Source organism: Phascolarctos cinereus, unplaced genomic scaffold, assembly GCF_003287225.1.
Source record: "Phascolarctos cinereus isolate Bilbo 61053 unplaced genomic scaffold, phaCin_HiC Scaffold_726;HRSCAF=1367, whole genome shotgun sequence".
In the NCBI taxonomy this organism is placed as follows: Eukaryota; Metazoa; Chordata; class Mammalia; order Diprotodontia; family Phascolarctidae; genus Phascolarctos; species Phascolarctos cinereus.
Genome location: NW_027556098.1, coordinates 45,401,891 through 45,425,083, shown reverse-complemented (window position 1 = coordinate 45,425,083; position 23,193 = coordinate 45,401,891). Strand labels below are relative to the sequence as shown.

Below are 23,193 nucleotides of genomic sequence, written 5' to 3'. Positions count from 1 at the left end.
GACATTACATCTGGTCCTAAAGGGAATAGGGAATCACTAGAGTTTACTGAATAGGGGAGAGACAGAGTCAGACCTGCACTTTAGGAAAATCACTTTTCTGAATGGAGGATGAATAAAGGATGGTTTGGAGTGGGGAGAGACTTGAGACAGGCAAACTTCTAGGTATGAAGTGATGAGGGGCTGCACCAGGACAGTGGCAACATCAGAGGAGAGAAGGTAGTGTATTCGAAATATGCGACAAAGGTAAAATCGCCAAGGCCCAGACAACAGATTGGATATAGGGGTGAGAGATAGTGGAGAGTCAAGAATGACACCTAGCTTGTGAGTCAGAGTGACTGGGACGATGGTGTCGCCCTCTATGATAACAGAGAAGGTAGGAATGAGAAGGGTTAAGGGGGACAGATAAAGAGTTTGGTTTTGGACATTTCCACTTTTTGGAATATAAATCCCTGCCCTCAAGGAGTTTACATTCTAATGGAGGGAAATGATACTTAAGAGGAAGGTGAAAAGGGGAGTAAAAGAGAGGAAAGAAGGCACCCAAAGTAGAGAATGGTGAAAAAGAAGTCTAAAGAGTCCAGCATAGAGTCGAGATGGGAATAAAAGAAAGAACACTTCTGACCTAGGGACTTTTCTTAAAATGAAGGTTCCAAGGAAAGAGCTGCAAGGATGGTCTCTCTCATTCTTCCAGGGTGAGAAGGTTACTGGGTCATAGTGGGGAAAAAACTTAGGAGAGTCAGGAGTAGAACCCAAAGAGGAATGAAGAAAGATCTTTTATATTTGGGGATCAGGGGAAGGAAGCCTCCAAAAAAAGACTAGGATATAGATATACATACACACATACACATACATATATATGCATATATATACACATTATGTGTGTGTGTGTGTATTTTTTAAGATCTCCCTTATAACACTATACTAAAGATGCCAGCTAAAACAATGTTTGGGAAAATCTGTGGATTTTACTACTCTATTTTGAATCTTACCCATATATATATATATATATACATACATATACACATATATACACACACACACACACATATATATTTTTGATCAACAATAGCTGTCTAAGTCTCCTGTAGGAAAGAAAAGTACAGAAAGAGTACAGTAGCTTGAATGAACAAAAAAATATAATGACAAAGGAAAATATATAAAGTATTATTTCTTTGACATTTCTATAACAGAACTCACCAAATCATCTTTACCAAGAGCATTATAAATTTAATAACAAGAGGTCAGTTAAAATTAATACAATTTTAATCTATTTCAAATTGAAGAGAAGAAGGAAAAGGAAGCAGAGAAAGTGATACATTAGGTTCTTTAAGAATTCATTGCTTTCAAATGTTTACTTTAATCTACCAGCGGGCTGAATTTGAGTTAGCCAGGCATAGTAAAACTTTAGATATATGATTGACTCAGTCATACAACAAAATGCGTTCGCTGAGATTTGAGGATTGTCTCTAATTTACATTTCTAAAATGTAATTGATTCTTGAAGTAATGCTTATAACATAATTCAGAAACTCTCCCTCCCTCCAGCACATTAAGCAATTTCAAAACACAGACTTAAAAACAAAAATTTCACAGCAAATGCCATGCTACGGACTATTTCTAAAAAGGAAGGGCTATTTTGTGAAGGAAATAGGAGTCAGTCACATATATCTATTCTATTTGACCATCAGAAGTATCACAGGGAATTTATTCCACATGCTGGTTCAGTATGTAGCACATACTAAATCTTAACCCAATAACCAATAACAACAAAATCTTAAGAGTTCTAAGTAACCTGTTTGAGGAAGGGCTCTTAACCTGGAATCCATGAAGTTGTTTGATTTGTTAAGATTTCAATAACTATATTTCAATGTAATTGAATTTCTTTGTAATCTTATGTATTTTAAGCATTTAAAAACATTATTCTAAGGACTGGTCCGTGGTCTGCACTAAACGCCTAAAGGGGCCCATATTTCTCTCTCTCTCTCTCTCTCTCTCTCTCTCTCTCTCTCTCTCTCTCACACACACACACACACACACACACACACACACACACACACACACACAAAGAAAAGGTTAAGAAGCCACGTATAGAAGAATTTCGACAGGAGGTAAAGAGAAGAGGTACAAAGACCCTCCATTAAAATTATCATCCTGAAAAAGATTGGAATATTCTTTCCGTATACGAGGCTACTCTAGGAGTGATTAAGTTATTAAATATCAAATAAAGAAGTGAATAACAACAAAAGCTTGATTTTTTTGAGCCTTATTTAAATTTTAGAATTCATGTATTCCATTCCCTTAAGTATAAATCCCACAATTCCTTTGCTTTCAAAGTTTAAAAAGAACATAAAATATACTTTATCATCTTAACCCAGTTTGTTTAATAACACAGTTGTCATTTCTTGTTATGAAGTTACATCTGTGATCCATGGGGAAGTAACATGATAACATCTCACAAGATTCCAACCAACGCCAGGCTTGCTTCTATTACTCAGGTCGAGTACTCATAATTAGCTACAGACCAAAAGGAATGTCAGAAAGAAGATCAAGCTTTATAATTTTAGAAAAATCTCATGTTCACCAAATCCTAGATGTCATAGTTTAATAGATAGCATATTCTAATTGCTACAGTTATGCATAAAGAGAAGAAAACCTCAAATTTTTGGAGCTAGGTACCTAAAACAGCAGACAGCAATCCTGCAAAAAAAGTGGTATGGAAAAGTTAATCCCCTTGTGCTTCTGGTATGATGGAAGGGGAACAGGAGACACTGACAGCTGACACTCCCGAGGGAGAGAGGGAGGGATGATGACAGCAACTGGCTCTATTGCCATCTTTGGCAAGTTCACTATAGATCGCCATCTCCTGACCTGAAGCTACCCCACGACTCCTCCAGGGTTTGTGGTTCATTCTCTAAAGTGAAAAATCTTTGTGTTTATAAAATCTGCCTTTTGCAGGAAAAAAAAATAGGAAAGAAAGAAACAGAGAAAGAGAAAAAGAAAAAAAAAAGAATTGAGAACTGAAAGGCAACAAAAAATAGTGTAAAGAAGACGGGTTCCAGGCCCTACAACACCACTTCTGTGAACAGTCCCTTGTCTCTGAGAATTACTTTCCTCATCTCTACTCATCAAGGTGATGTGAGGAAAGTACATAATACTTCTAAAGCACTGTATATAATATGAACTACAGCCCAATTTTCAGTCATTTTTAAGTTGTGTCTGACTCTTTGTGACCCCATTTTGGGGTTTTCTTGGCAAAGATGCTGGAGTGGTTTGCCATTTCCTTCTCCAGTTCATTTTACAGATGAGGAAACTGAGGCAAACAGGGTTAAGTGACTCACCCACAGTCACAAAGCTAATAAGTGTCTGAGGCTAGATTTGAACTCAGAAAGATGTGTCTTCCTAACTCCATGACCAACACTCTATGCACTATGGTGCCACCTAACTGCCCTACAGCCCAGTTACTTGCTTTTCTCTCCCGTAGAGCTATGTCTTCTATGTACCCCATAAAATGCTGTATAGACCTTACAATATAAAACACAAATACACAACACAGAGGGAAAAAGGAATACAATAAAACATGCTGCTGCAGTTCTACAAATGTACAACCAGAGTAGGATGATGTTATGCTATGGCAGCTTCTCCAAAGATGGCTTCCCAGCTTTCCTTTTTGTCTACGAAAAGTACTATCTCTGGCATGTGTTAGATTTTCCCCTCCTATTCCAGGTTTCCAGGATGGTGACTGGTGAGGAACAAAGTAAGTATTATTTGCTACTTCTACTTCCAGAATTATATTTTAGGACCTGTAAGCACAATAACCATTTGAGGGTAATGGGAATATGAGTTCCAAATTTACTAACAACAGGTAATAAGGGAGCTTATGGATGGTCTTATCCTGATGCCAGGTGCTATAAGGCCATATAGGCCCAGATGGACACCTCTATGAAATTGGAAAAGGAGGGGCAAAGAGGGAAATGGTCTCAACTGGTTTTAAGGGTAAAAGCAAAAAGCAAGAAACAACATGGGGATGAATCTTCCCAGGGAGACTTGTCTTTTTAAATCATCCAGCCACAGCCAAGAGAATGGCACTGGACTATTCTCTGAGACAGAAATTAAAGTCCCCATGGAGATGCTTATGGTTTTTTTCCCTCCCCTTGGAATTCTAAATATGAAATTCTACCACAGATTCCATTGGGGAGCCAAGTCAAAATCAATGAGCAAAATCAAGTGAGCAAAGACACAGAAGTAGAAAAATTTGCAATGTGTCTGGAGGACTAATAGCATTCTCTTTAGGATCTAGTAAAGATTACGTAGACAGAAAGTACTATGAGAAAAGACCAGAAAGGAACACCCAGCTTTATCTAGAATCCTCTTTTGTGTCCTGCTGTATATGTAGAAATGCTCTTTTTTTTGTATTTAAGTTCAAAATTTAAAAAAAATTAAAAAGCTAAAATGGCAGAAAGGAGCCAGATAATGAAGGGACTTGAATACCAAGGTAAGGAGTCTCGATTTCATGCTGTAGACAACAAGGTGCTACTGAAGAGTTTTCAAGTCTGTGGAGAGACAAAGTAAGTTTGATAGTGGTGTGAAGGATGATCTTGAAGGGGAAAGAGATGGACATAGGCGGCTAGCATTCATTGGGAAGTATAGATGATATAAAGACAAAAAACATCAAGTTAAAAAAATTTAGGCTATTATAATAGTCCAGGATGGTGCTGATAAGAGTCTGGACCAGGGTGGTAGCAATGGAAATTGAGAAGAGGCAGAGTATCTAATATATAATGCAGAAACTAAAACTTACAAGACCTCCAGAGTCCCTTCAGTTGTAAAATTCAGTTCCAAAAATGACTCTGTAACATTCCAGCATCAGCAGAAGACAGTATATCCTCAGACTTCTTAAGAGTCACTTCTTACCTTGGTTTCATTTTGATATTTCATATTTCCTGCTATACTATGAATGTTCATTATATTTAAATGATTTCCCTGTTTAAGATGCTAAAAAAAAAGTGATATGAACAGAATGGAAAATTACTGAATTGAACTATGCCTAACTGATGTCTTTTTTCTCAGAGATATTCTTTCCTACTTTCACAGCTCCAAAAAACAGTTAGTAGTCAATTTAACTCAGCTATGACACCTTGTGGCAAAAGACTATTAATGATTCCCAGCAGCAGCAAGATACTACTTCCACTGATTCTAAGACATTTTAACATAAAGTAGCAGCTCACAATTATTCAACACTTTTAAGGTTTATGAATTGTTTTTCTCAAAACAATCCAATGAAAAAATACTATTAATAACAAAAATGATATTAATAAAAGATCATATTTAGGCAGTGCTTTCTCAGAGCAACTCTATAAGATACATAACCCTATTTCATAGATGAGGAAATTGAGGTTCATGAAGATTAGTTCCTAGCTAGTTAGTATCAGAGACAGGATTCAAATGTGTCTTCTAATCATTAGATATAGGTATAGTTCTTCCCACTATCACAAATAGGTCCTAGAAAAGATTAGGCACCAGGGTCTGGACGGGGGTGGGGAACCTGCAGCCTCAAGGTTACATATGGCCCTCTAGGCTATCAAGTGTGGCCCTTCAACTGAATCCAGTTGGATTCAGCTGCACCTGAGGACCTAGAGGGGTACATGTGGCCTTGAGGCTGCAGGTTCCCCACCCCTGGAGCATTTCATGATGCAAAAGATCAGATGAAGGGGATCTATAGCAGCAAAACAAGTGATACATGAATCCAATCCAAAAAGATTTGGCCTCTTTATATGAAAAGTCATTACTGTGTGAGACTTCACTTCATTTATCTAAACCTTGTAATTTTTCAGTGTGACTCAGAGGGGATGTAGTATAAGGTAATGAAAACAGCTAGCATTTATGTAGCCCTATTGTATATTACACAATTTGATCCTCTCAAGAATATGGGAGGTAGGAGCTATTATTATTGTCGCATTACAAATGAGAAAACTGAGGCTGAATACCCTGCCCAGGTTTACACAATTAGTAAATATCTAAGGCTGGATTCAACCTAAGGCTTTCCTAATAACTCCACTGTTCTGGACTCTTGCCCTTGCTTTCTACAAATACCCACAAATTCAATGCAAAAGAGAGGAACTCTGAAATGTCCCAATGTCAGAATCTGAGAAAGGAACTTAAGAAAATCTGGATGCCTCCTGAATTGATACCAATCATAAAAGTTTTAAACTAGCTATCTTCATATTATAACAGAAAAAAACCCCCAAAATTAATATAAGCATCATATTCTAAAAGAAACATTTTACACTTATATTTTCTTCTATTAGTGTGGCTATTTAGAGCCAAAATACCCATTGAATCGTCAACAAATTAACTAGATTGAAACCCTGTCAACCATTTTCAATATGCATAAGCAATACACACCCTGTCCTCCAAAACAGAAAAATAAAATTGAAAAAAGATTTACTGGCAGTAAATTCAGTAATTCTTTTAACCAAAAATATGTTACAAAAAATAAAAGCAGAATTAATAATCAGTTCTACAACTGTCATACAACCAAAGTCAATTACTTTTCCTAGTTTCCATTAACTCGAGCCTTTAAAATTCTACTAAGAATCTAACAACTAAGATAGCACCTTCCTGCTCCACTATAATTATTATTAATAACAATAAATAAAAGACTTTTTCTTCCTCTAACAGACCACTGTGAAGAAGATGCAAAAATTATAAGACAGTGAAGGTGGGTTACAACCATAATCAACAAATTTTGCCCATATTTCAGGGCAAACCTAAACAGTTTAGAAATGTGTAAAAAAATCATTCAGTTGGTACAATATGAGTATCGATGTGAACAGCTGACATTTATGTGGCACTTTGGAGTTTACAGAGTGCCTTAATTATTAAGTTTTCATTTGATCCACCCAAAAGCCATGTGATGCAATTTATTGTTTATAATGAGAAACTTTTTTTGTGGACTTTTTAAAGTTGATTCACATATTCTATTCCCATGGTTGTCAAATAATGGGGATGCCTGCTTAACAGGAAAATATATCCCTTGGGAGAATTCCAAGACTAATGAGGCAAGATATAGGTTACCACACATACAATGCCTCCATATTCTGTAATTTATTCTAATAAAGATATACTGCAAGACCAATATTACCAAAACTTTATTTGAAGAGTATAATCTACAGACAAAGATTAAGCCAAGAGCTTGTGATTAAACATGCTGTCCCTGAAACAACAGTAAAATGATGCCAAGTAGAAGAATCCAGGTAGGAGGACTAACTGACTTATCAAACCACAAAGAAGGTCTCATTTATAATTAGCCTCTAGTAAAACAACCTCTTAGAGTTTATAAAGTACACTGAGACACACACTCTCTCATAAGATTAAAAAAATACATAAGCTTTGCTTCTACCTTTAAAGTATACCCTTGCTGAAGTTTCTCTAGTACACGTCGGCAATAGTAAAATGCAAAGTATGGTGAGATAGAGAAATTAGCTTTTAAATGACCAACAATATCCCTGGTCATAAAGAAAAGTTTAGGTATGTCACTAGAAGAGTCCCAGTCTCCAGTTTTGCCCCATACCTACTTCATAATCTTGGCAAGCCATTATTGTCTGCAAAATTGAAATGTTAAGGACGAACACAATGAAGAAATCTTCCAGTTTAAATGTTAAAGTCTGGGAACAGCAGGCAATTCGGTCCAGCCCCACATCCTTCTCTCTGCACATCTCATGAGGGCCATACCCAGTCATCCTAATCTATATCTTGCCATTGAACCCAAATAGCTCTGGAAGAGAAAGTGAAGCTAGTGATTTTGCACAGCCCTCCCTCACTGAAATCAAATTCACTCAAAAGCCATGGCATCACCTTCTGATATCATGGTCTTCTTCAAGAACAAAGGACAAACAACAACCTGTGAGTAGTCTAAGCTTCCCCATTGGGGACCCAACTGGCCTGTTCCAGGTGGGCAGCAGCTTCTTCCTTCCTTCCTTCCTCCCTCCTTCTCCCTTTCCTTTTCCTTCCCTTCTTTTCCTTCCCCTTCCCTCCTCTCCTTCTCCCTCTGTCCAAATATCATACCCTTAGCTGCAGGTGCTCTGCCCAAATGAATGTATACTGTGATGGCTGAAACCCAGCAAGATATCTTGGAGTTCACAGGCTAGATTTCTTTCTTAAAGACCATAACTGTTTCTGTTTTGGCCAGAAACCAAGGGTCTTCCTCTCCCAGATTGATTTTTTTTTTAAATTAGGTAAAAGAGGCCATTCCTTGGCTCATTGCTTAGCTAGCCTTAATAACTGAATGGGCACTGCCTCAAAGTGAGAACTCAGAAAGACCTTAACTTAAAAAGGCCCAGGTCTCCCACTGTGTCCGGGGTTATCTCCAGTTGTCCTGATCCATATCTTGCCACTGGACCCAATGAAATGTGTTAAGCTGCCAAGGTGACAAAGTACAAATGACAATGACTCACTTTTTTTTTGCTGGTGACTTTTTTTTTAACATTACTTTTTTAATATTTTATTTTTCCCCAATTACATAGTAAAGTAATTTTTAACATTTTTAAAGATTTTTTTAGTTCCAAATTCTATCCTTCTCTCCCTCCCCTTCCTTCCTCTTCCCCTCCCCCCTGACATGGCAAGCAATCTGATATAGGTTATACATGTGCAATCATCAATGACTCATTTTAAAGGCCACTGTCATTTCAGAGGCAGCTGTAACTTAGTAGGAAAAAAACAGTCAAAAACCTGAGCCCAAATTATTTCACCAACTTGCTGCCTATTTTAAGCAAGACTCTTTGAGTTTATTTTTTTAACCTGTAAAAAGAATACTTGCACTATTTCTCTTATAAAGCTGCTGTAAGAAATAACTTTATGGAGTACTATATAAATGGGAGTTAATTTCACATGGGACAAGAAACTCAAAAAAATCATTTTTGTCCAGACCTACAATTTCATTGCTGTGGGGAACTCCAAGTATGGAAACTTCTACCAATAACAGATCAGCAATTCATAGACATCATTCAGTCAGTCAGTCAACAAGTATTTAGTAAGTAGTCATTATGTATCAGGAATTGTGTAAAGTACTGAGGATTAAAATAAAGGCAAAAATACAGTCTCTGCCCTCAAGGAGCTCACATTCTAATGGAGGAGACAACATGCAAACAGCGACGTACATACAAGACATACATAATATAGTAGATGAAAAGTAATCTCAGAGGGAAGGTACTAGGAGTGAGAGACATTGAAAGGCCTCCTGAGAAGGTGAGATTTGATCTGAGTCTTGAAGGAAGCCAGGCAAGCCAGCAGACAAAGGTGAGGAGGGAAAGTATTTCAAGCATGGAAGAACAGCCAATGAAGACACAGAGTCAGGAGATGCAATGTTGTATAGGAGCAAGAACACAGGTGTTGCTGAAGTACAAAAATGCATGGAAAAGAATCAAGTGAAAGATGAGTAGAAAGATAGGAAGAGGCCACTTTGTGAAGGGCTTTAAATACCAAACAGAGAATTTTTATATTTGATCTTAGAGGTAATAAGGAGCCACTGGAATTTATTGAGCAAAGGGATGACATTAGTCAGACCTTCACTTTAGGCAGATCAATTTGGCAGAAAAGTGGAGGATGAGGTGGAGAGGGGAGAGACTTGAGGCAGAAAGAATACCCAAAAGAAAGAAAAAGATATATAGAAGAAATGTTGTGAAGGTAGAAAATAATGAACGTTGGTAACAATGCGGATGTGTGGAGAGTTGTCTGGGGCAATGAGAAGGTTAAGTGGCTTGCCCATTTGTGGTCACACAAAAGTCATCTGTCAGCAGCAGGATTTTAACTCAAATCTTCTTGGCTCCTAAGACCAGCCTTTTCACAGACAAAATGAACAAGGTATTTAGATCAAACAATTTGTCATTCACCCATTTCAGTAGCGTCCCACGCTTTCTGACCTCATTTGGGATTCTCTTAGCAAAGACACCAGAGTAGTTTGCCATGTCTTTCTCCAGCTCATTTTACAGATGAGGAAACTGAGGCAAACAGAGTTAAGTAACTTGTCCAGGATTACACAACTAGTGTCTTAAGGCCAGATTTGAACTCAAGTCCTCCTTACTCCAGGCCCAGCACTCTATCAACTTCACCATTTAGCTGCCCATATCAAACAACTACAAATCCACAAACATTTATTAAGCATTGTCTAGATTATCAAATGCTCTCTTAAAATAACTAAATAAATTATTTTGCCTAGGTAGGTGAGTACAATGGACACAATTAAGGCAATCCCTGAACATTTGTTAGGTAAGTTCCAAGTTTATCGTTACCAAAATATCATAAACTCAAACAAAGATCATGGTATCCAACTGCATTCAAAGCAACAAAAAATTTCATTCTCTATCTTGCCAAAAAAAAAATCAAGAAAGCTGAGGGGGCAAAGGGAGAGTAGAGAGAGAGGAAGAACAGACAGATTCCTAGTAAAGTGCTCAACTATCTGGGAATTTCCTTCACTGATCCAGTGTGGCATGAGAACAGAACATCTCAGTTTTATGTGCCACTAGGTGGCAGACTTCAGGAGAATGAAATAAGCAAATGTTCTGGTTTCTTACAGAGATTTAGAGACAGTACCAAAATAAAGTTAAAATACAAAAGTAATAAATTGTTTTCCCAAGTTAACAAGTTTGTGGTCAAAAAAGGTGCCTCAAGAGTTTCCCTACAATCTCAAGAATCATGTTTTTGACACGTTAGATTTTCCATGTATCAAGTAAAAGAAAGTATATTCAGAAATGAAATAAAATCCCTTCTCCTTATTAAACTTATATACATGTATACATACACATATATACATGTTTTGTATACACATTATCTAAGCATCCATTTATGTTTTAGGCACACATGGATTTGTTACATATATAAAATATCACTTTAAAGATGAAATCCAGGTGAAATGTTTCATATGGAACGAAACAATGAACTATACACACATACACACACGTACATAGATGTGTGTATGTGTATATATGTCATTTAAAGCTGATAAAGAGAAAAAAAGCATTAACTTCCCTAAGAATTTACTAGATTAAGTTCACTTATCATAAACTGAGGTTTTCTAAATGTACTCACCTCCTCAGCTGTGAATAAGTAAAGAGGAGTCAGGGGAGGGATTCTGTTTAATTCACAACTTAAGCCAAGGACAGTCAGGATCTCCTTAAGGACTTCATATCTCTTGAAATTGCTTGATTTCAACAAATTAAAGGCATCCTGAGTTTGTGTTAAAGTGCTGGGAGACATTTCCAAGTGCACCTAAAGAAAAGAACAGAGAATTAGGATGCCTATATATGCTACAAGATAAACACTCACCAGTTAGACAAAAGAAAAATACTTATCTAATGATGAATAAGGCCAAAATTTAGAGCCTGAGACAACTTTATATGTTATTTCAATGATGGGCCAATTAAAAAAACCTCAAAAAGCCTTACTAAAACAATAGACAATCTTCTTCTTCTAGGCTAGAAAAGAGCCTGAGAGGTTTTTGTAATATTGCCACAATGCAGATTCTGAATTTTTGAGGACTAAAAAAATCATCTCTCTACATATGTCAACAAATGCACTAAAGGCCAAAAAGTTTCTTACTCCCTAAGCTGGAAACCAAGAGTAAATAACTTACCTAAGTCTGGAAGATTGTTTAAGTCATATTGCCATAAACGACACCACACTCTCCCTCAGCTAAAATACAAAGTAGTATTTGTATACACCTAACCAGCATAAAGAACTGCTCACAGATCTGCCCTAATGAGTAGGCACCGCACTATTTTTGGGGTACCAAAGAAGGGCATTTTTTTGCCATCCCAAAAGTAGCACCCCCTAGAGGATAACTGATATTTCAAAATCGAACCATTCTTCTTCTTCATCTTCTTTTTTTAAAGGCAATTGGGGTTAAGTGACTTGCCCAGGGTCACACAGCTAGTAAGTATCAAGTGTTTAGTCTGAGGACGTATTTGAACTCAGGTCCTCCTGACTTCAGGGCCAGTGCTCTCTCCGTTGTGCCACCTAGCTGCCCCCATTTCTTTATCTTACTACTCTGTTGCCCTGTTAAAATACAAATCCCTCCATGAAGATAAAACATTAGGTCTTATCAGTTACATATGCCTAACTGTGAATTAGCTTATCATAACATATCTATCCAGAGAATAGGTTTTATTCAGAGTAGGGGAATGGGATAGGGTTGGTAATTAGGGAATGAGAGTGGTACAGAGCTCAAGGACTAAGAACCTGCTTTCACAATTACATTTTCCCAGAGTAAGTCATACTTGAAGAGTTTATAAAGCTCTGAGCCAGACAGTTACAGGAAACTACCAAAAAACAAAGTGAAATACATCATCTCTGGACTCAAGTATTTTGCAACAATAATAATAACGATGATAATGACAGCTAGCATTTACATGTCAACTTTAAGAATGGCAAAGCATTTTACAAATATTATCTTATTTTACCCTCACAGCAACTTTAGGGGGTAGGTGCTATTATTATCACCACCACCTGACAGATAAGAAAACCAAGGAAGAATAAGGTTACGTGACTTCCTCAGGGGCACTCAGCTAGTAAATGGTATGGCGGAATTTGAACTCAGTGCTTCTTTTTTTGTTTTTGTTTTTGCTAGGCAATGGGGTCAAGTGACTTGCCCAAGGTCACACAGCTAGTAAGTGTTATGTGTCTGAGGCCGGATTTGAACTCAGGTCCTCCTGAATCCAGGGCTGGTGCTCTATCCACTGCGCCACCTAGCTGCCCCCAACTCAGTGCTTCTTGACTCCAGGTGCTGGACTCAGGTGAAGCTTGAGACATATATTTCAGGGACGTGGCCAGTGTAGAAACTAAAGTTTTGTTTGACTAGTTATATTTTTTACAAAGATTTTGTTTTTCTTTTTTTTTTTAAAGGAGTAGGGAAAGAATGAAAAAAATAGACTTGTTGATTGAAAAAATAATTTCAAAAAATAAAAAAAAAGCTTGGCAAAAGAAAAATGTTTATAATAAAACATCTTTAAGATGTCAGGAAGCAATGACCTAGGTATACATATTTTTCATCTATAGCTTCAACATATACGTAAATGGGCTTCATGAAGAAAGAGAATACATTTAATTAAATAGGTAAGACAATCCAAATTGACTTAATTGGGCTCACTGTCATAGAGTTTCAAGACTACGCCACTTGTTTCACATATTATAACTGTAAGATACCTTAGAGGTTATCTAATCCAACCTTCTGTTTCCCAGATGAGGAAACTGTGGCCCAGAAGATTAAGCTACTTGCCCATCATCACATAAGTAGCATGTGTTATATACAGAATTTGAATCCAGGTCCTCCAACTCCAAATGTGATGTTTTCTCTATGAGAATAATCCATCTACTATGCATTTCATATGAAATAAATGGCATAACAGCAATAACTGGTAATACATACAAAATACTTAAGGCATTTAAGAAATATCTCATCTCCCCAAAAGGAAGGTGTCAACAAAAGGCAGCCTTGTATCTCTCAGTTTCTTATGATTTTCATTCCAATTATAAATCAAAGAACATTATAAAAACATATACAATTCTGACCTCAGTTTTGGCCAGGAATAACAATATCTTTCTCTAAACTAACATAAGGGATTTTACTGAACAAGATACTGACAAGTCTAAATCACTTTGCTATTCAAAATAGTAGTATGAATCTGGAGTCCGAATACCTTCCTCTAGCTTTTTTCAGCAGTAAGAATGAGAAAGCTGGGTTTTTCTCTTTTTTATAATTACTGGAAATGGTACCAAATGTGAAGTTCACTTGACTACTTATAGGATCACATATTTTCTTTTGTCCTTAAAGAACCATATTTCTCTTATGGTATTAAATCACTTATTATTATTACATTTACATTATGGAGATGTAGCATAACTTAGTGTACAAAAAACCAGCCTCAATGTCAGGAAGACCTGGTTCCAGCCTTGCCTCTGAACAATGCAGACCACCTGGAGATATCACTTTACCTTCGTATCTCAGACAACTCCTCAAGGTGAGTTGCAGGGAAGGTTCAATCAGCACTGGAAGAAGTAGTTCCTTACCAGGACTACTCTACACTGATGAAATTAAAGATTTGTTGTTTTGTTTTTTTTTTTTAAAGATTATACTACAAGAGATGAAGTCTCTTGAAATTGAACGGGGAAAATGAACTGGCCTGAATTAATGATTGGTTGATGTCACTGATACTGTTCCATTTATGTATTCCTGAGGAGAAAATCTGAAGTCTATCACATCTAGACTGGATAACATCTAAAATCAAAGACCTAAAGATTTTATCTCATTTTTGAGGGTCTACTCTATAGCTTTTTTTTCCTCTATGGCAATGAACTGCAAGTACCAAGTTATATTATAACTATGGCATAATTTAATCATGTAGCACAACAGCTTTCACTATGTGAGGTAGAGAAATAGAGAGCAGGAATATCTAATCAGTTTTCTAGAGCAAGTATGCACTTAGTGGTGGTAACATCTGTCAATCAGTCAATAAAAATCTATCAAATACCTACTATGTGTCAGGCACGGTGCTAAGCATTGGAGATTCAAAAAGAGTAAAAGACAGTTCCTGACCTCAGGGAGCTCACAATCTAATGGATGGAACAACAAGAAATAAATATAAACAAACAAGCTACGTACATAATAAGTAGGAAATAATTAACAGAGGGATGGCATTGGAATGAAGAGGGGTTGGGAAAGGCTTCCTGTAAAAGACAGGATTTTAAAGGAAGCCAGTGAAGCCAGTGGGTGTAGTTAAGGAGGGAGAGAATTCCAGGCAGGAGGGATAGAGAGAAAATGTCCAGAAAATGTCGTGGAACGACAAGGAGGTCAGTGTCACTGGATCAGAAAGTATGTTGTGCGGAGAAAGGTATAAGAAAATTGGAAAGGTAGGAGGTGGCCCTAGCCTCCTATAAACCTATGAAAGGTTCTGAATCTCAAACAGAGGATTTTGTTTTTGATCCTGGAGGCAATAGGGAGCCACGGGAGTTCATTGGGTAGAAAAGTGACATGATTGGACCTGTGATTTAGGAAACTCACTTTGGTGGAGCAGGGATTGGAATGAGCAAAGACCAGAGGCAGGGTTTATCCTAGCAAGTTTTTGTAATTATTTAGGCATGAGATGACAAGAGTCTGTATTACAATGGTGACAATGTCAGAGGAGAGAAGGGGGTGAATTCAAGAGATATTGCAAAGGTGAAATTGCCAGGCCTCAGCAACACACTGGATATGCAGAGTGAGAGACAGTGAGGAGTTGAGGATGACGCCTAGCTTGTGAGCCTAAGGTACTGGGAGGATGATATTCACCTTGACAGTAAGAGAGAAGTTAGGAGGTGGCAGGGATGGTTTAAAATTTGCTATGCAAAGCTAAAATATAGCTCCTGGAAGCTGAGATGGTCAGCAATTTTCTGAAAGAAAAAAAAATAGAGGGCCTTCTGGGATAATGTATTTGCAGAAAGAAAAAGAAAAAAAAGTTTGGATTAAATGGCCTCCAAGGTCCCTCTCAGCTCTACATCTATGACCCTACAATTCTTCATTAAGTCTTTAAAAATTAATTCACAAGAGACTTCAGAGTCACACAAGTGACAAGATGGAGGACTAGACAAATATTTTCTCTGATTCCCATGACTTCACAAACCTCTACAAAACAAAAATTATGAACCAAAGTTAAAACAATGTCAGCTGTCTCCATGTTCTGGTATACAAGAATACAAAAGAAGGCAAAAACAACAACAAAGATAAACTGATGCTCATAGACCCTGAGTCATTCAGCACCCTCCTCCAACTCCCAGGCTACAAAATACACAGTAATTGCAACAATGTAAGTGGAAAGAACAATGATACACCAAAACATCAAAAGTAAATGTAAAAAATTATAAAAAATCAAGCAAGACTCAAATGAAGAGAGATGAGAAGACACCCCAACCTACCCCTCCTTGAAGGTGGAGGGTCCACAGATATTATACTTTGCACATGCTTTCCGGCTCTTTTAATGTCTTGGTCTGTTAACGCTGATTTTTTTTTTCCCTAAAAAATACTATTTCTTATGTGGTGAGGTTCTCTGGGAAGAGAAGGGAACGATACTTCAAAAAACTATGGTGATATAAGCAGCAGAAAATATCAATAAAAACATTTGAAAATTAATTCAGACAACCTGTAGCAAAATTGGAAAAATGGTTGTTATTCTAGATCTTTCCTGACCTACAAGAGTTATTTTGGTTTTAAAATCTTTTTTATGTTACTTTAAATGTTTTAAGAGAAGATGAAAGTTCTAGAAAGACAAAGAAACTAATATCCTCTTTTGGGGGAGACCAAAAAGGTCTATAGATAGATAGTGAACTTGTATTTTTTTAAAATTACATCTTCATTTTTCACTAACTTCTAACTGAAACTTGGCATTTCCCTCAATCATGAATTTTTTAAAAAATTATTCTGCGAATGGGGGGGGCAAGACTTCATCAGACTGCCAAAAGGGTTCATGTCACAAAAAAGTTAAGAACCCCTTAATAAGATCCATCTCAAATGGATCATATGATAAATTGACATACAGATATAACATCTTTTTAATAAAAAATAATAATAATAAACTAAAGGGGCAGCTAGATGGCGCAGTGGATAGAGCACAGACCCTCGAGTCAGGAGGACCTGAGTCAAAATCCGGCCTCAGACACATAATACTTCCTAGCTGTGTGACTCTGGGCAAGTCACTTAACCTCAACTGACTCACTAAAATCATAAATACATAAATAAATGAATGAATGAATGAATGAATGAATAAAAAATAAATGAACAGAAAAATGAATGAATGAATGAATGAATGAATGAATGAATGAACTGAAAAGGAGAAAGAATAGCTAAAAAATTAGGTCCAAAAGGAATTTACTGAAACCTTAGTATGGGACTTCTTAAACAGGGGTCTGTAAATTTGTGAGGGGGATTCTTTTTATAACTATTTCAATAAAATTGACCCCCTTTGTAATCTTATTTTATTCCTTTAAAAATATTATTCTGAGGAAGAGTCCACAGACTTTAACAAATTGCCAAAGGGGTCTGACCAAAAAAGTCTAAGAACTCCAATCTTTAGGAAAGGAGTTTCACTTTTAAATGTCTCTCTTTCCATCATCAACTTTCAACTGAGGTGATCATAAATTTAAAAAACCCCTAAAATCATGAGTTATACATGTTTAATAAAGTCCCTAATTGCCAAAATGTGTTCTGAGATCAATACACATTCAGCAGCTATTAAACTGTGCATACCCTTTGACCCAGTGATACTGCTACTAGGTCTATACTCTAAAAAGGTCAAAGAAAAAAGAAAAGGATCCATACATACAAAAATATTTACAGCAGATCTTTTCAAGGTGGCAAAGAACTAGAAAATGAAAGCATGCCCATCAATTGGCTAAATAAGTTATAGTATATGAATGTGATGACATACTCTTGTGACATAAGAAATGGTGACAAGGATAGTCTCAGAGAAACCTGAGACTTATGATTTAAGGCAGAATGAAGTGAGTAGAATCAAAAGAAAAATGTATACAACAACAATGTTATAAAATTAAACAATTTTGAAAGACATAGGAACCCTGATCAACACAATAACCAACCACAGTTCCATAAGATTCATTATAAAACACCTCCAAATAGAGAAATGATGGATGCAGAGTATAGACTGAAACATATTTTCTTTCATTCTTTTTTTTAGACATAACTAATTTGGGGATTTGTTTTGCTTGATCATACATATTTATAATATGTATGTTTTTCTTGCCTCCTCAGTTAAGTGGAGAAGGGGGAGGTAAGAGGGAGAGAATTCAGAAACGAAAATAAAATAAAATTGAAAAAACAAAAATTGAAAAATAAGAATATTTTTAGAAAATACAGTCAGCCCAATTCTCAACACCTTAAGATGATGATGATGATCATTTATATTCAGAATGATAAGCCTGAGGCACTGCAAAATACTAAACCAAAGAAAGGATCAATCATGTTCTCTATGCTCTTCTTCCTAATTCAGGAAAGTAGACTGATACATTTTAGAAATGTTTTCCACAATAAAGGTTGAAATAAAAAAGGTTTCCTAATTAACCCTCAATTAATCAGAGAGTTATTTCAAACACCTCCCCCACTGAAAGGATCTGGGTTATTCAAGAGGTATGCACAATACAAAAAGAAGTCTAGAGCAAACCAACTGCTCAACATGAACCAAAAAAACCCCTCAGTTTCAATTAAGTCAAAGTGATCCTCAAAATGCAAACATTCTCAACCTTTTCAAGGCAAAAGCCCTAGGAAAACAGTTAAATTTCTCACTAGCTCTGTCCTTAATACCTGACAAAGAATAGCTTCTCCTCCATTTGTTCCAAAAGGCAAATGAACAATCATCTTGTCTTTCTCTATGTTTTCTAAGTAACCCTTGAGCCTTCCAGGACTGAGAAGCTCCCCAGTGCCTTCTTTGTAAATGCCGCCACTGGTCAGAACATTCAGTTTCATTTCATTGTCATCAGCCTTGGAAAAAACCAGCGTCTGAATGGTCTTCTTCAGTTCCTCTTTGCTTCTCAGCTGTAGCCCACCAAATGTGAAGGAAGAAGATAGCCCCAAAACCTTCCCACCTTGGGAGAGGTATGCCATGAACTGTTGGCAAATTGCTTCAGAAATGGGCTCCTCTGTGGCAATGATCAACAGTAAAGAGTTATGCAGCCATGGATCACTAAGCACCTTCTTCTCCTTCAGGTGGTAGATTGTGTAACTATCAGTGTCAACACAGTCAGTCAGAATGCAACAGAGCTGCTGGAATCTTTGATGCGCTTCCTGGGAGTCAGAGCCCACAAAGAGTAAAATATTTGGTGGCTTTCCAGTAACATTGACTCTTCTCCCTTGCCCAATATGGCAGGTTGTGTTAATACTGCCCTCTAGGCTGCTACTGAAATCATAAGGAAGATCAGGAATGTCTTCTGCAGATGCAAATTTGACAGATTCAATGGTGCTGCTTTCCAGTTCCAAACATTCATGGCAGCTTGAAAGATGTAAGTGATGGTGTTCATCAATGTCATCTCCTTTTTCTGATGCATTGGTAGGTTCCTCCTGAGAAGCACTGCTTTTCTTCTGATCACACTCCTCACCCTGAACCTTCTGGTCATCCCTGCCCAAATGCTTCGTCCCTTCCCATTCAGGTTTAATTTTGAAAGATAAGGCTGAAGTTAATTCTTCTACTTCTGTGATCTTGGATGATGTCAACTGCTGTAGCTCTTTCAGCACTGAGTCCTGAAGATGTACAGCTAGGGCATGAGGAAAAAATAATTGTTTTTATTTTTACTGACAAAATTCTTTTCAGCACATCTTATAAATCCCCAGTATATTCCAAAGTGAACCCCTCACATTATACTATCTTCAAAAAGTTAAGTAAAACAACACAAAAGAGATTGCAAATCAACATTACATGCAACGTTTGTTCAAAGGAAGGACAAAATTAAGTTAGTAGTATCAACATTAAATGAATTTGATATGTTTTTCACTATTTAAAGTTGGAAGAAAGACAATATCTACAATTTGTAGATTCAGCATTTTATACCACTCAGATTTTATACCCAAATCACATTTTTCATGCCAAAGCAAAACAACCTAAGATAGGCATTCCACTTCTTCATTTACTCATAACCCCACTTCAACCACATGATAAATCCAAGGAACCTCCCACATAGACTAAATAGAAAATTTTCACAATGCTGTTTCTTATATAAATCACAAAAATTTGAAGCTAAAAATACCCCAAAAACCTACACAAAGTGATTCAAAACTAAATTAGCAGAACCATAACTATAAACATTGACTATAAGTACAAATCAAGGAGAAAAAAAGACGGAATGGAAGGAAGAAAAAAAGAAAGAGAAGACCAAAACAAAAAGCTAGCAGCCTGGAAGGAAACACAGGAAAAAAAGCATTTTTTTTTCATTTGTCTAATGGCTTTTAGTTCAGGTGTGGGGAACCTGAGGCCTCGAGACCACATGTGGTCCTCTAGGTCCTCAAGTGTGGCTCTTTGACTGAATTCAAACTTCATAGAACAAATCCCCTTCATAAAAGGATTTGTTCTGTAAAACTTGGACTCAATCAAAAGGCTACACCCAAGGACCTAGAAAGCCACAGGTTCCCCACCCTAATTTTAGTACATTTGATTCTAATTTTTAAAATGCCAAAGATTTTAGGTAAGAGTTTATACATTTTGTATGTCTGATCATAATGTTGGGGGAGGTGGACAAGATAGCCTCTGAAATTCCTTCCACTTATAGATCTATTATCCTGTAAGTCCAAGAATGTTTGCAGAAATGGATCATTTTAATACTTGCTGGGCACCTTGAATTTAAAATGTGTACACTACAAACCAAGAAGCAAAGCAACTTACACAAGTTCAAGGACTTTCACATGACAGACACTTGTTCGTAGATATCAAATTCACTAGGACTACAAACCCTTCTAAATTAAGGAAGAAACATTTTCACACTACACACATTTAATAAAGATTTCTAGACTTAAAAAATAATTTTCCAGAAGCACTTTAAAAACAAACATTTACCAAAAAATAAAAATCTGAAAGAAAATTTCAAAAAACTAAGATCCAAGCCACTGAGCTTAGACATGGCAGCAACTACTATAACTTCAATCAAACATACAGATTAAGAAGTAGAAGCACAAAGTGGCTAAGAAATAGTTTTAAGTGAAAGGTATTCTGAGACAGCAAAAATAACATGGCTTCTGAATTTAAAGATAGCACCCTAGAAAGGAGAATAAAAGGAAGTCCTTTTTAAGGGTATTCTATAAGCTTTTCAACTAAGCATAATAAATGAATCAATCTATAAGCTTTATGAAGCCATTATTACGTACTAGGCACACTGAAGATAGAAAGAAAAAGCAAAAACAGCTGCCACCCTTGAGAAGCTTACATTCTAATAGGGTGAAAACACATACATGAATGAGTACATACAAGATTAATACAGAGTAGAAGAGTGGCACTTGAGCTAAATCATAAACGGAGCTAGGGATTCTAAGTGTCAAGAGGTGAAAGAGACAGCATTAAAATACTGTATGATAAAAGCATCCTACCACTGTTAAATGTTTGGTTTGGTTTTTTTCAACCCTTACACGATTTTGAATTAGACTTAAAATACTCACTGGTCTTGAATCTTAGTAACTAAAGGGAAAAAATAGTCCTTTTGGCTAAAATAATAACATATTACAGATTACTATTATGAATCCATTCATGAAGATACTTACAGACAATCTTTTGTGGTACCATTCCATTATCCATTTGGAGCCTGTTTTCCATGAATGCAATGCCCAGCTCACTGAAATTATCTATACTTGCTTCAGCAAATAGCTTATAAGGTTCTCCAGGTCTACAGGCTAATGGCAAACAACAGTCTGACCACTTTAGAATCTAAAGGGAGATGAGAAGAAATAAAAGGCAAGAAATTAATGTAGACATTTTAAAGAAAAAAAAAATCTTTTCCATAGTACCTATGAGGACTATTTTGGCTCTACAATAACTCCATTATAATCTAACATAATTAATTACTGTAATTTAGCTTTCTCAAATGCAGAAATTGTTTCATTATGAAAGTTTTCATTTCTATTTAAAAGCACAGCTTACAAACCAACAAGTGCAATCTTTTGACTGCAAAGAAAGAAACCCTAAGATTCTGAAAGAGCTAAATGATGCTTAGTAGCAAAAAACAAAATAAAACAACTGTAGTGAATGATCATACTTCAATTGCATAATACATATATAATCATACTTCAATTATTCAGGTCCAACTCATTACGTATTGACTCTCCAAGTAGGCTCTTCATTACTAGGCCCTCTTCCTTACCAGGTTCTGCTTCTTGCTATGTTACCATAAAGTCACATTCCCACCAAGATGATCAGGAAAAATAGAAATAAGTTAAATTCAAACGCCAATTATTAGGAACTGTGAGAAAAGCTTTGGGGATAAATTTAAATGATGAAAAAAAATGATTAGATTATCCGCAGATTTCACATGTTCAAGTACTGCTATAACTCAATATAGGGTGAGCCTTACAACCCAGGAGGAGACTGTCATTGTTGGCATGAACAGCAGTTTTAAGGGCCCCAATAAGGTCTTCCTACCCAAACTATTTCAACTCAGTTGCTTTAGTGTCCACAACTTAACACCTTGACAACTACTCCTTATGCATTCTGTTTTACTCTTTCACAATACAAATACACCTCTGGAAGAGGAAGTATATACTAGTCACTTAACAGACACTTTCCTCCTAGACAGAAGGGCATATGAGCACAGGACAACTAAAGCAAGTGTTAGAAGTGAGAGGTGGTACCTTAATGTAGCTGCAAATCCTTTTTTTAAACAAAAAAAGTCATGCCCCTTCCCTATATTGTTCATAAAGCTATATAATATTATTAGCTTGAGTATGGGTTTTTTTTCACTGACTCAGTTTCCTCATTTGTAAAATGGGGATAATAAGGGTACCTACCTCCCAGAGTTGTTGTGAGAATCAAGTAAAATAATATTTGTAAAGTGCTTTGCAAACCTTAAAGCGCTGTATTATTGAGGTTGGTGCTTTTATTGATTCTGAAGGAAGCCAACGTAGCATAATGAGGAGGTGGGACTGAGGGAAGTGGGGGAAGGAAGGGGAGATGGAAGGGAGAGAGTTACAAGAGAGTTACATGGTCAAACTTACACTTCAGAAAAATCACCTTGGTAGCTTTGAGTAAAAGGGGAATTAGAGCAGAAAGAGCAATCATTGAGGCAGGGAAATCAGTTAGAAGGCTACTGCAATAGTTTAGGTGAAAGGTGATAAAAGCTTAATAAACTAGTTTTGTGGCTAAAAAAAATGAGATATATGAGTTATGTGATATCACACTAAAGAGATGGATGATATATAATCCCAATGGCATGAAAACGCACTCCCACTCTGCCCACCCCCAAAGTTACAAAGCAGAAAGTCATTTTTATCACATTAAAGTAACCCATTTTTAATTTCAAAGCTGCACAGCCAAACAGTGGTTATCCAGAATGCTCAAGCATATTGTTGAAAATCACTAAAATATAATATATCACAGTACACACACACACACACACCCCCCAAAAAAACATAGATTGGATGACAAGTGCTACTTAAAGAAATAAAAAGTATATAGCGGAAGAAATTCAGTGC

General features: G+C 36.6%; 1 protein-coding gene across 2 annotated transcripts in view; it reads right to left on the bottom strand.

Moving 5' to 3' along the window:
- Positions 1-23,193, bottom strand: part of HLCS (holocarboxylase synthetase) — a 219,029-nt gene that overhangs the window by 163,107 nt on the left and 32,729 nt on the right. For both annotated transcript variants that reach the window (XM_020995950.2, XM_020995951.2), the window contains 3 exons: positions 21,271-21,433; positions 18,334-19,280; positions 11,079-11,258 (listed from right to left, as the gene is read on the bottom strand). In XM_020995950.2, coding sequence (XP_020851609.1) covers positions 11,079-11,258; positions 18,334-19,280; positions 21,271-21,433 — 1,290 coding nt within the window. The remainder of the gene's footprint in view (positions 1-11,078; positions 11,259-18,333; positions 19,281-21,270; positions 21,434-23,193) is intronic.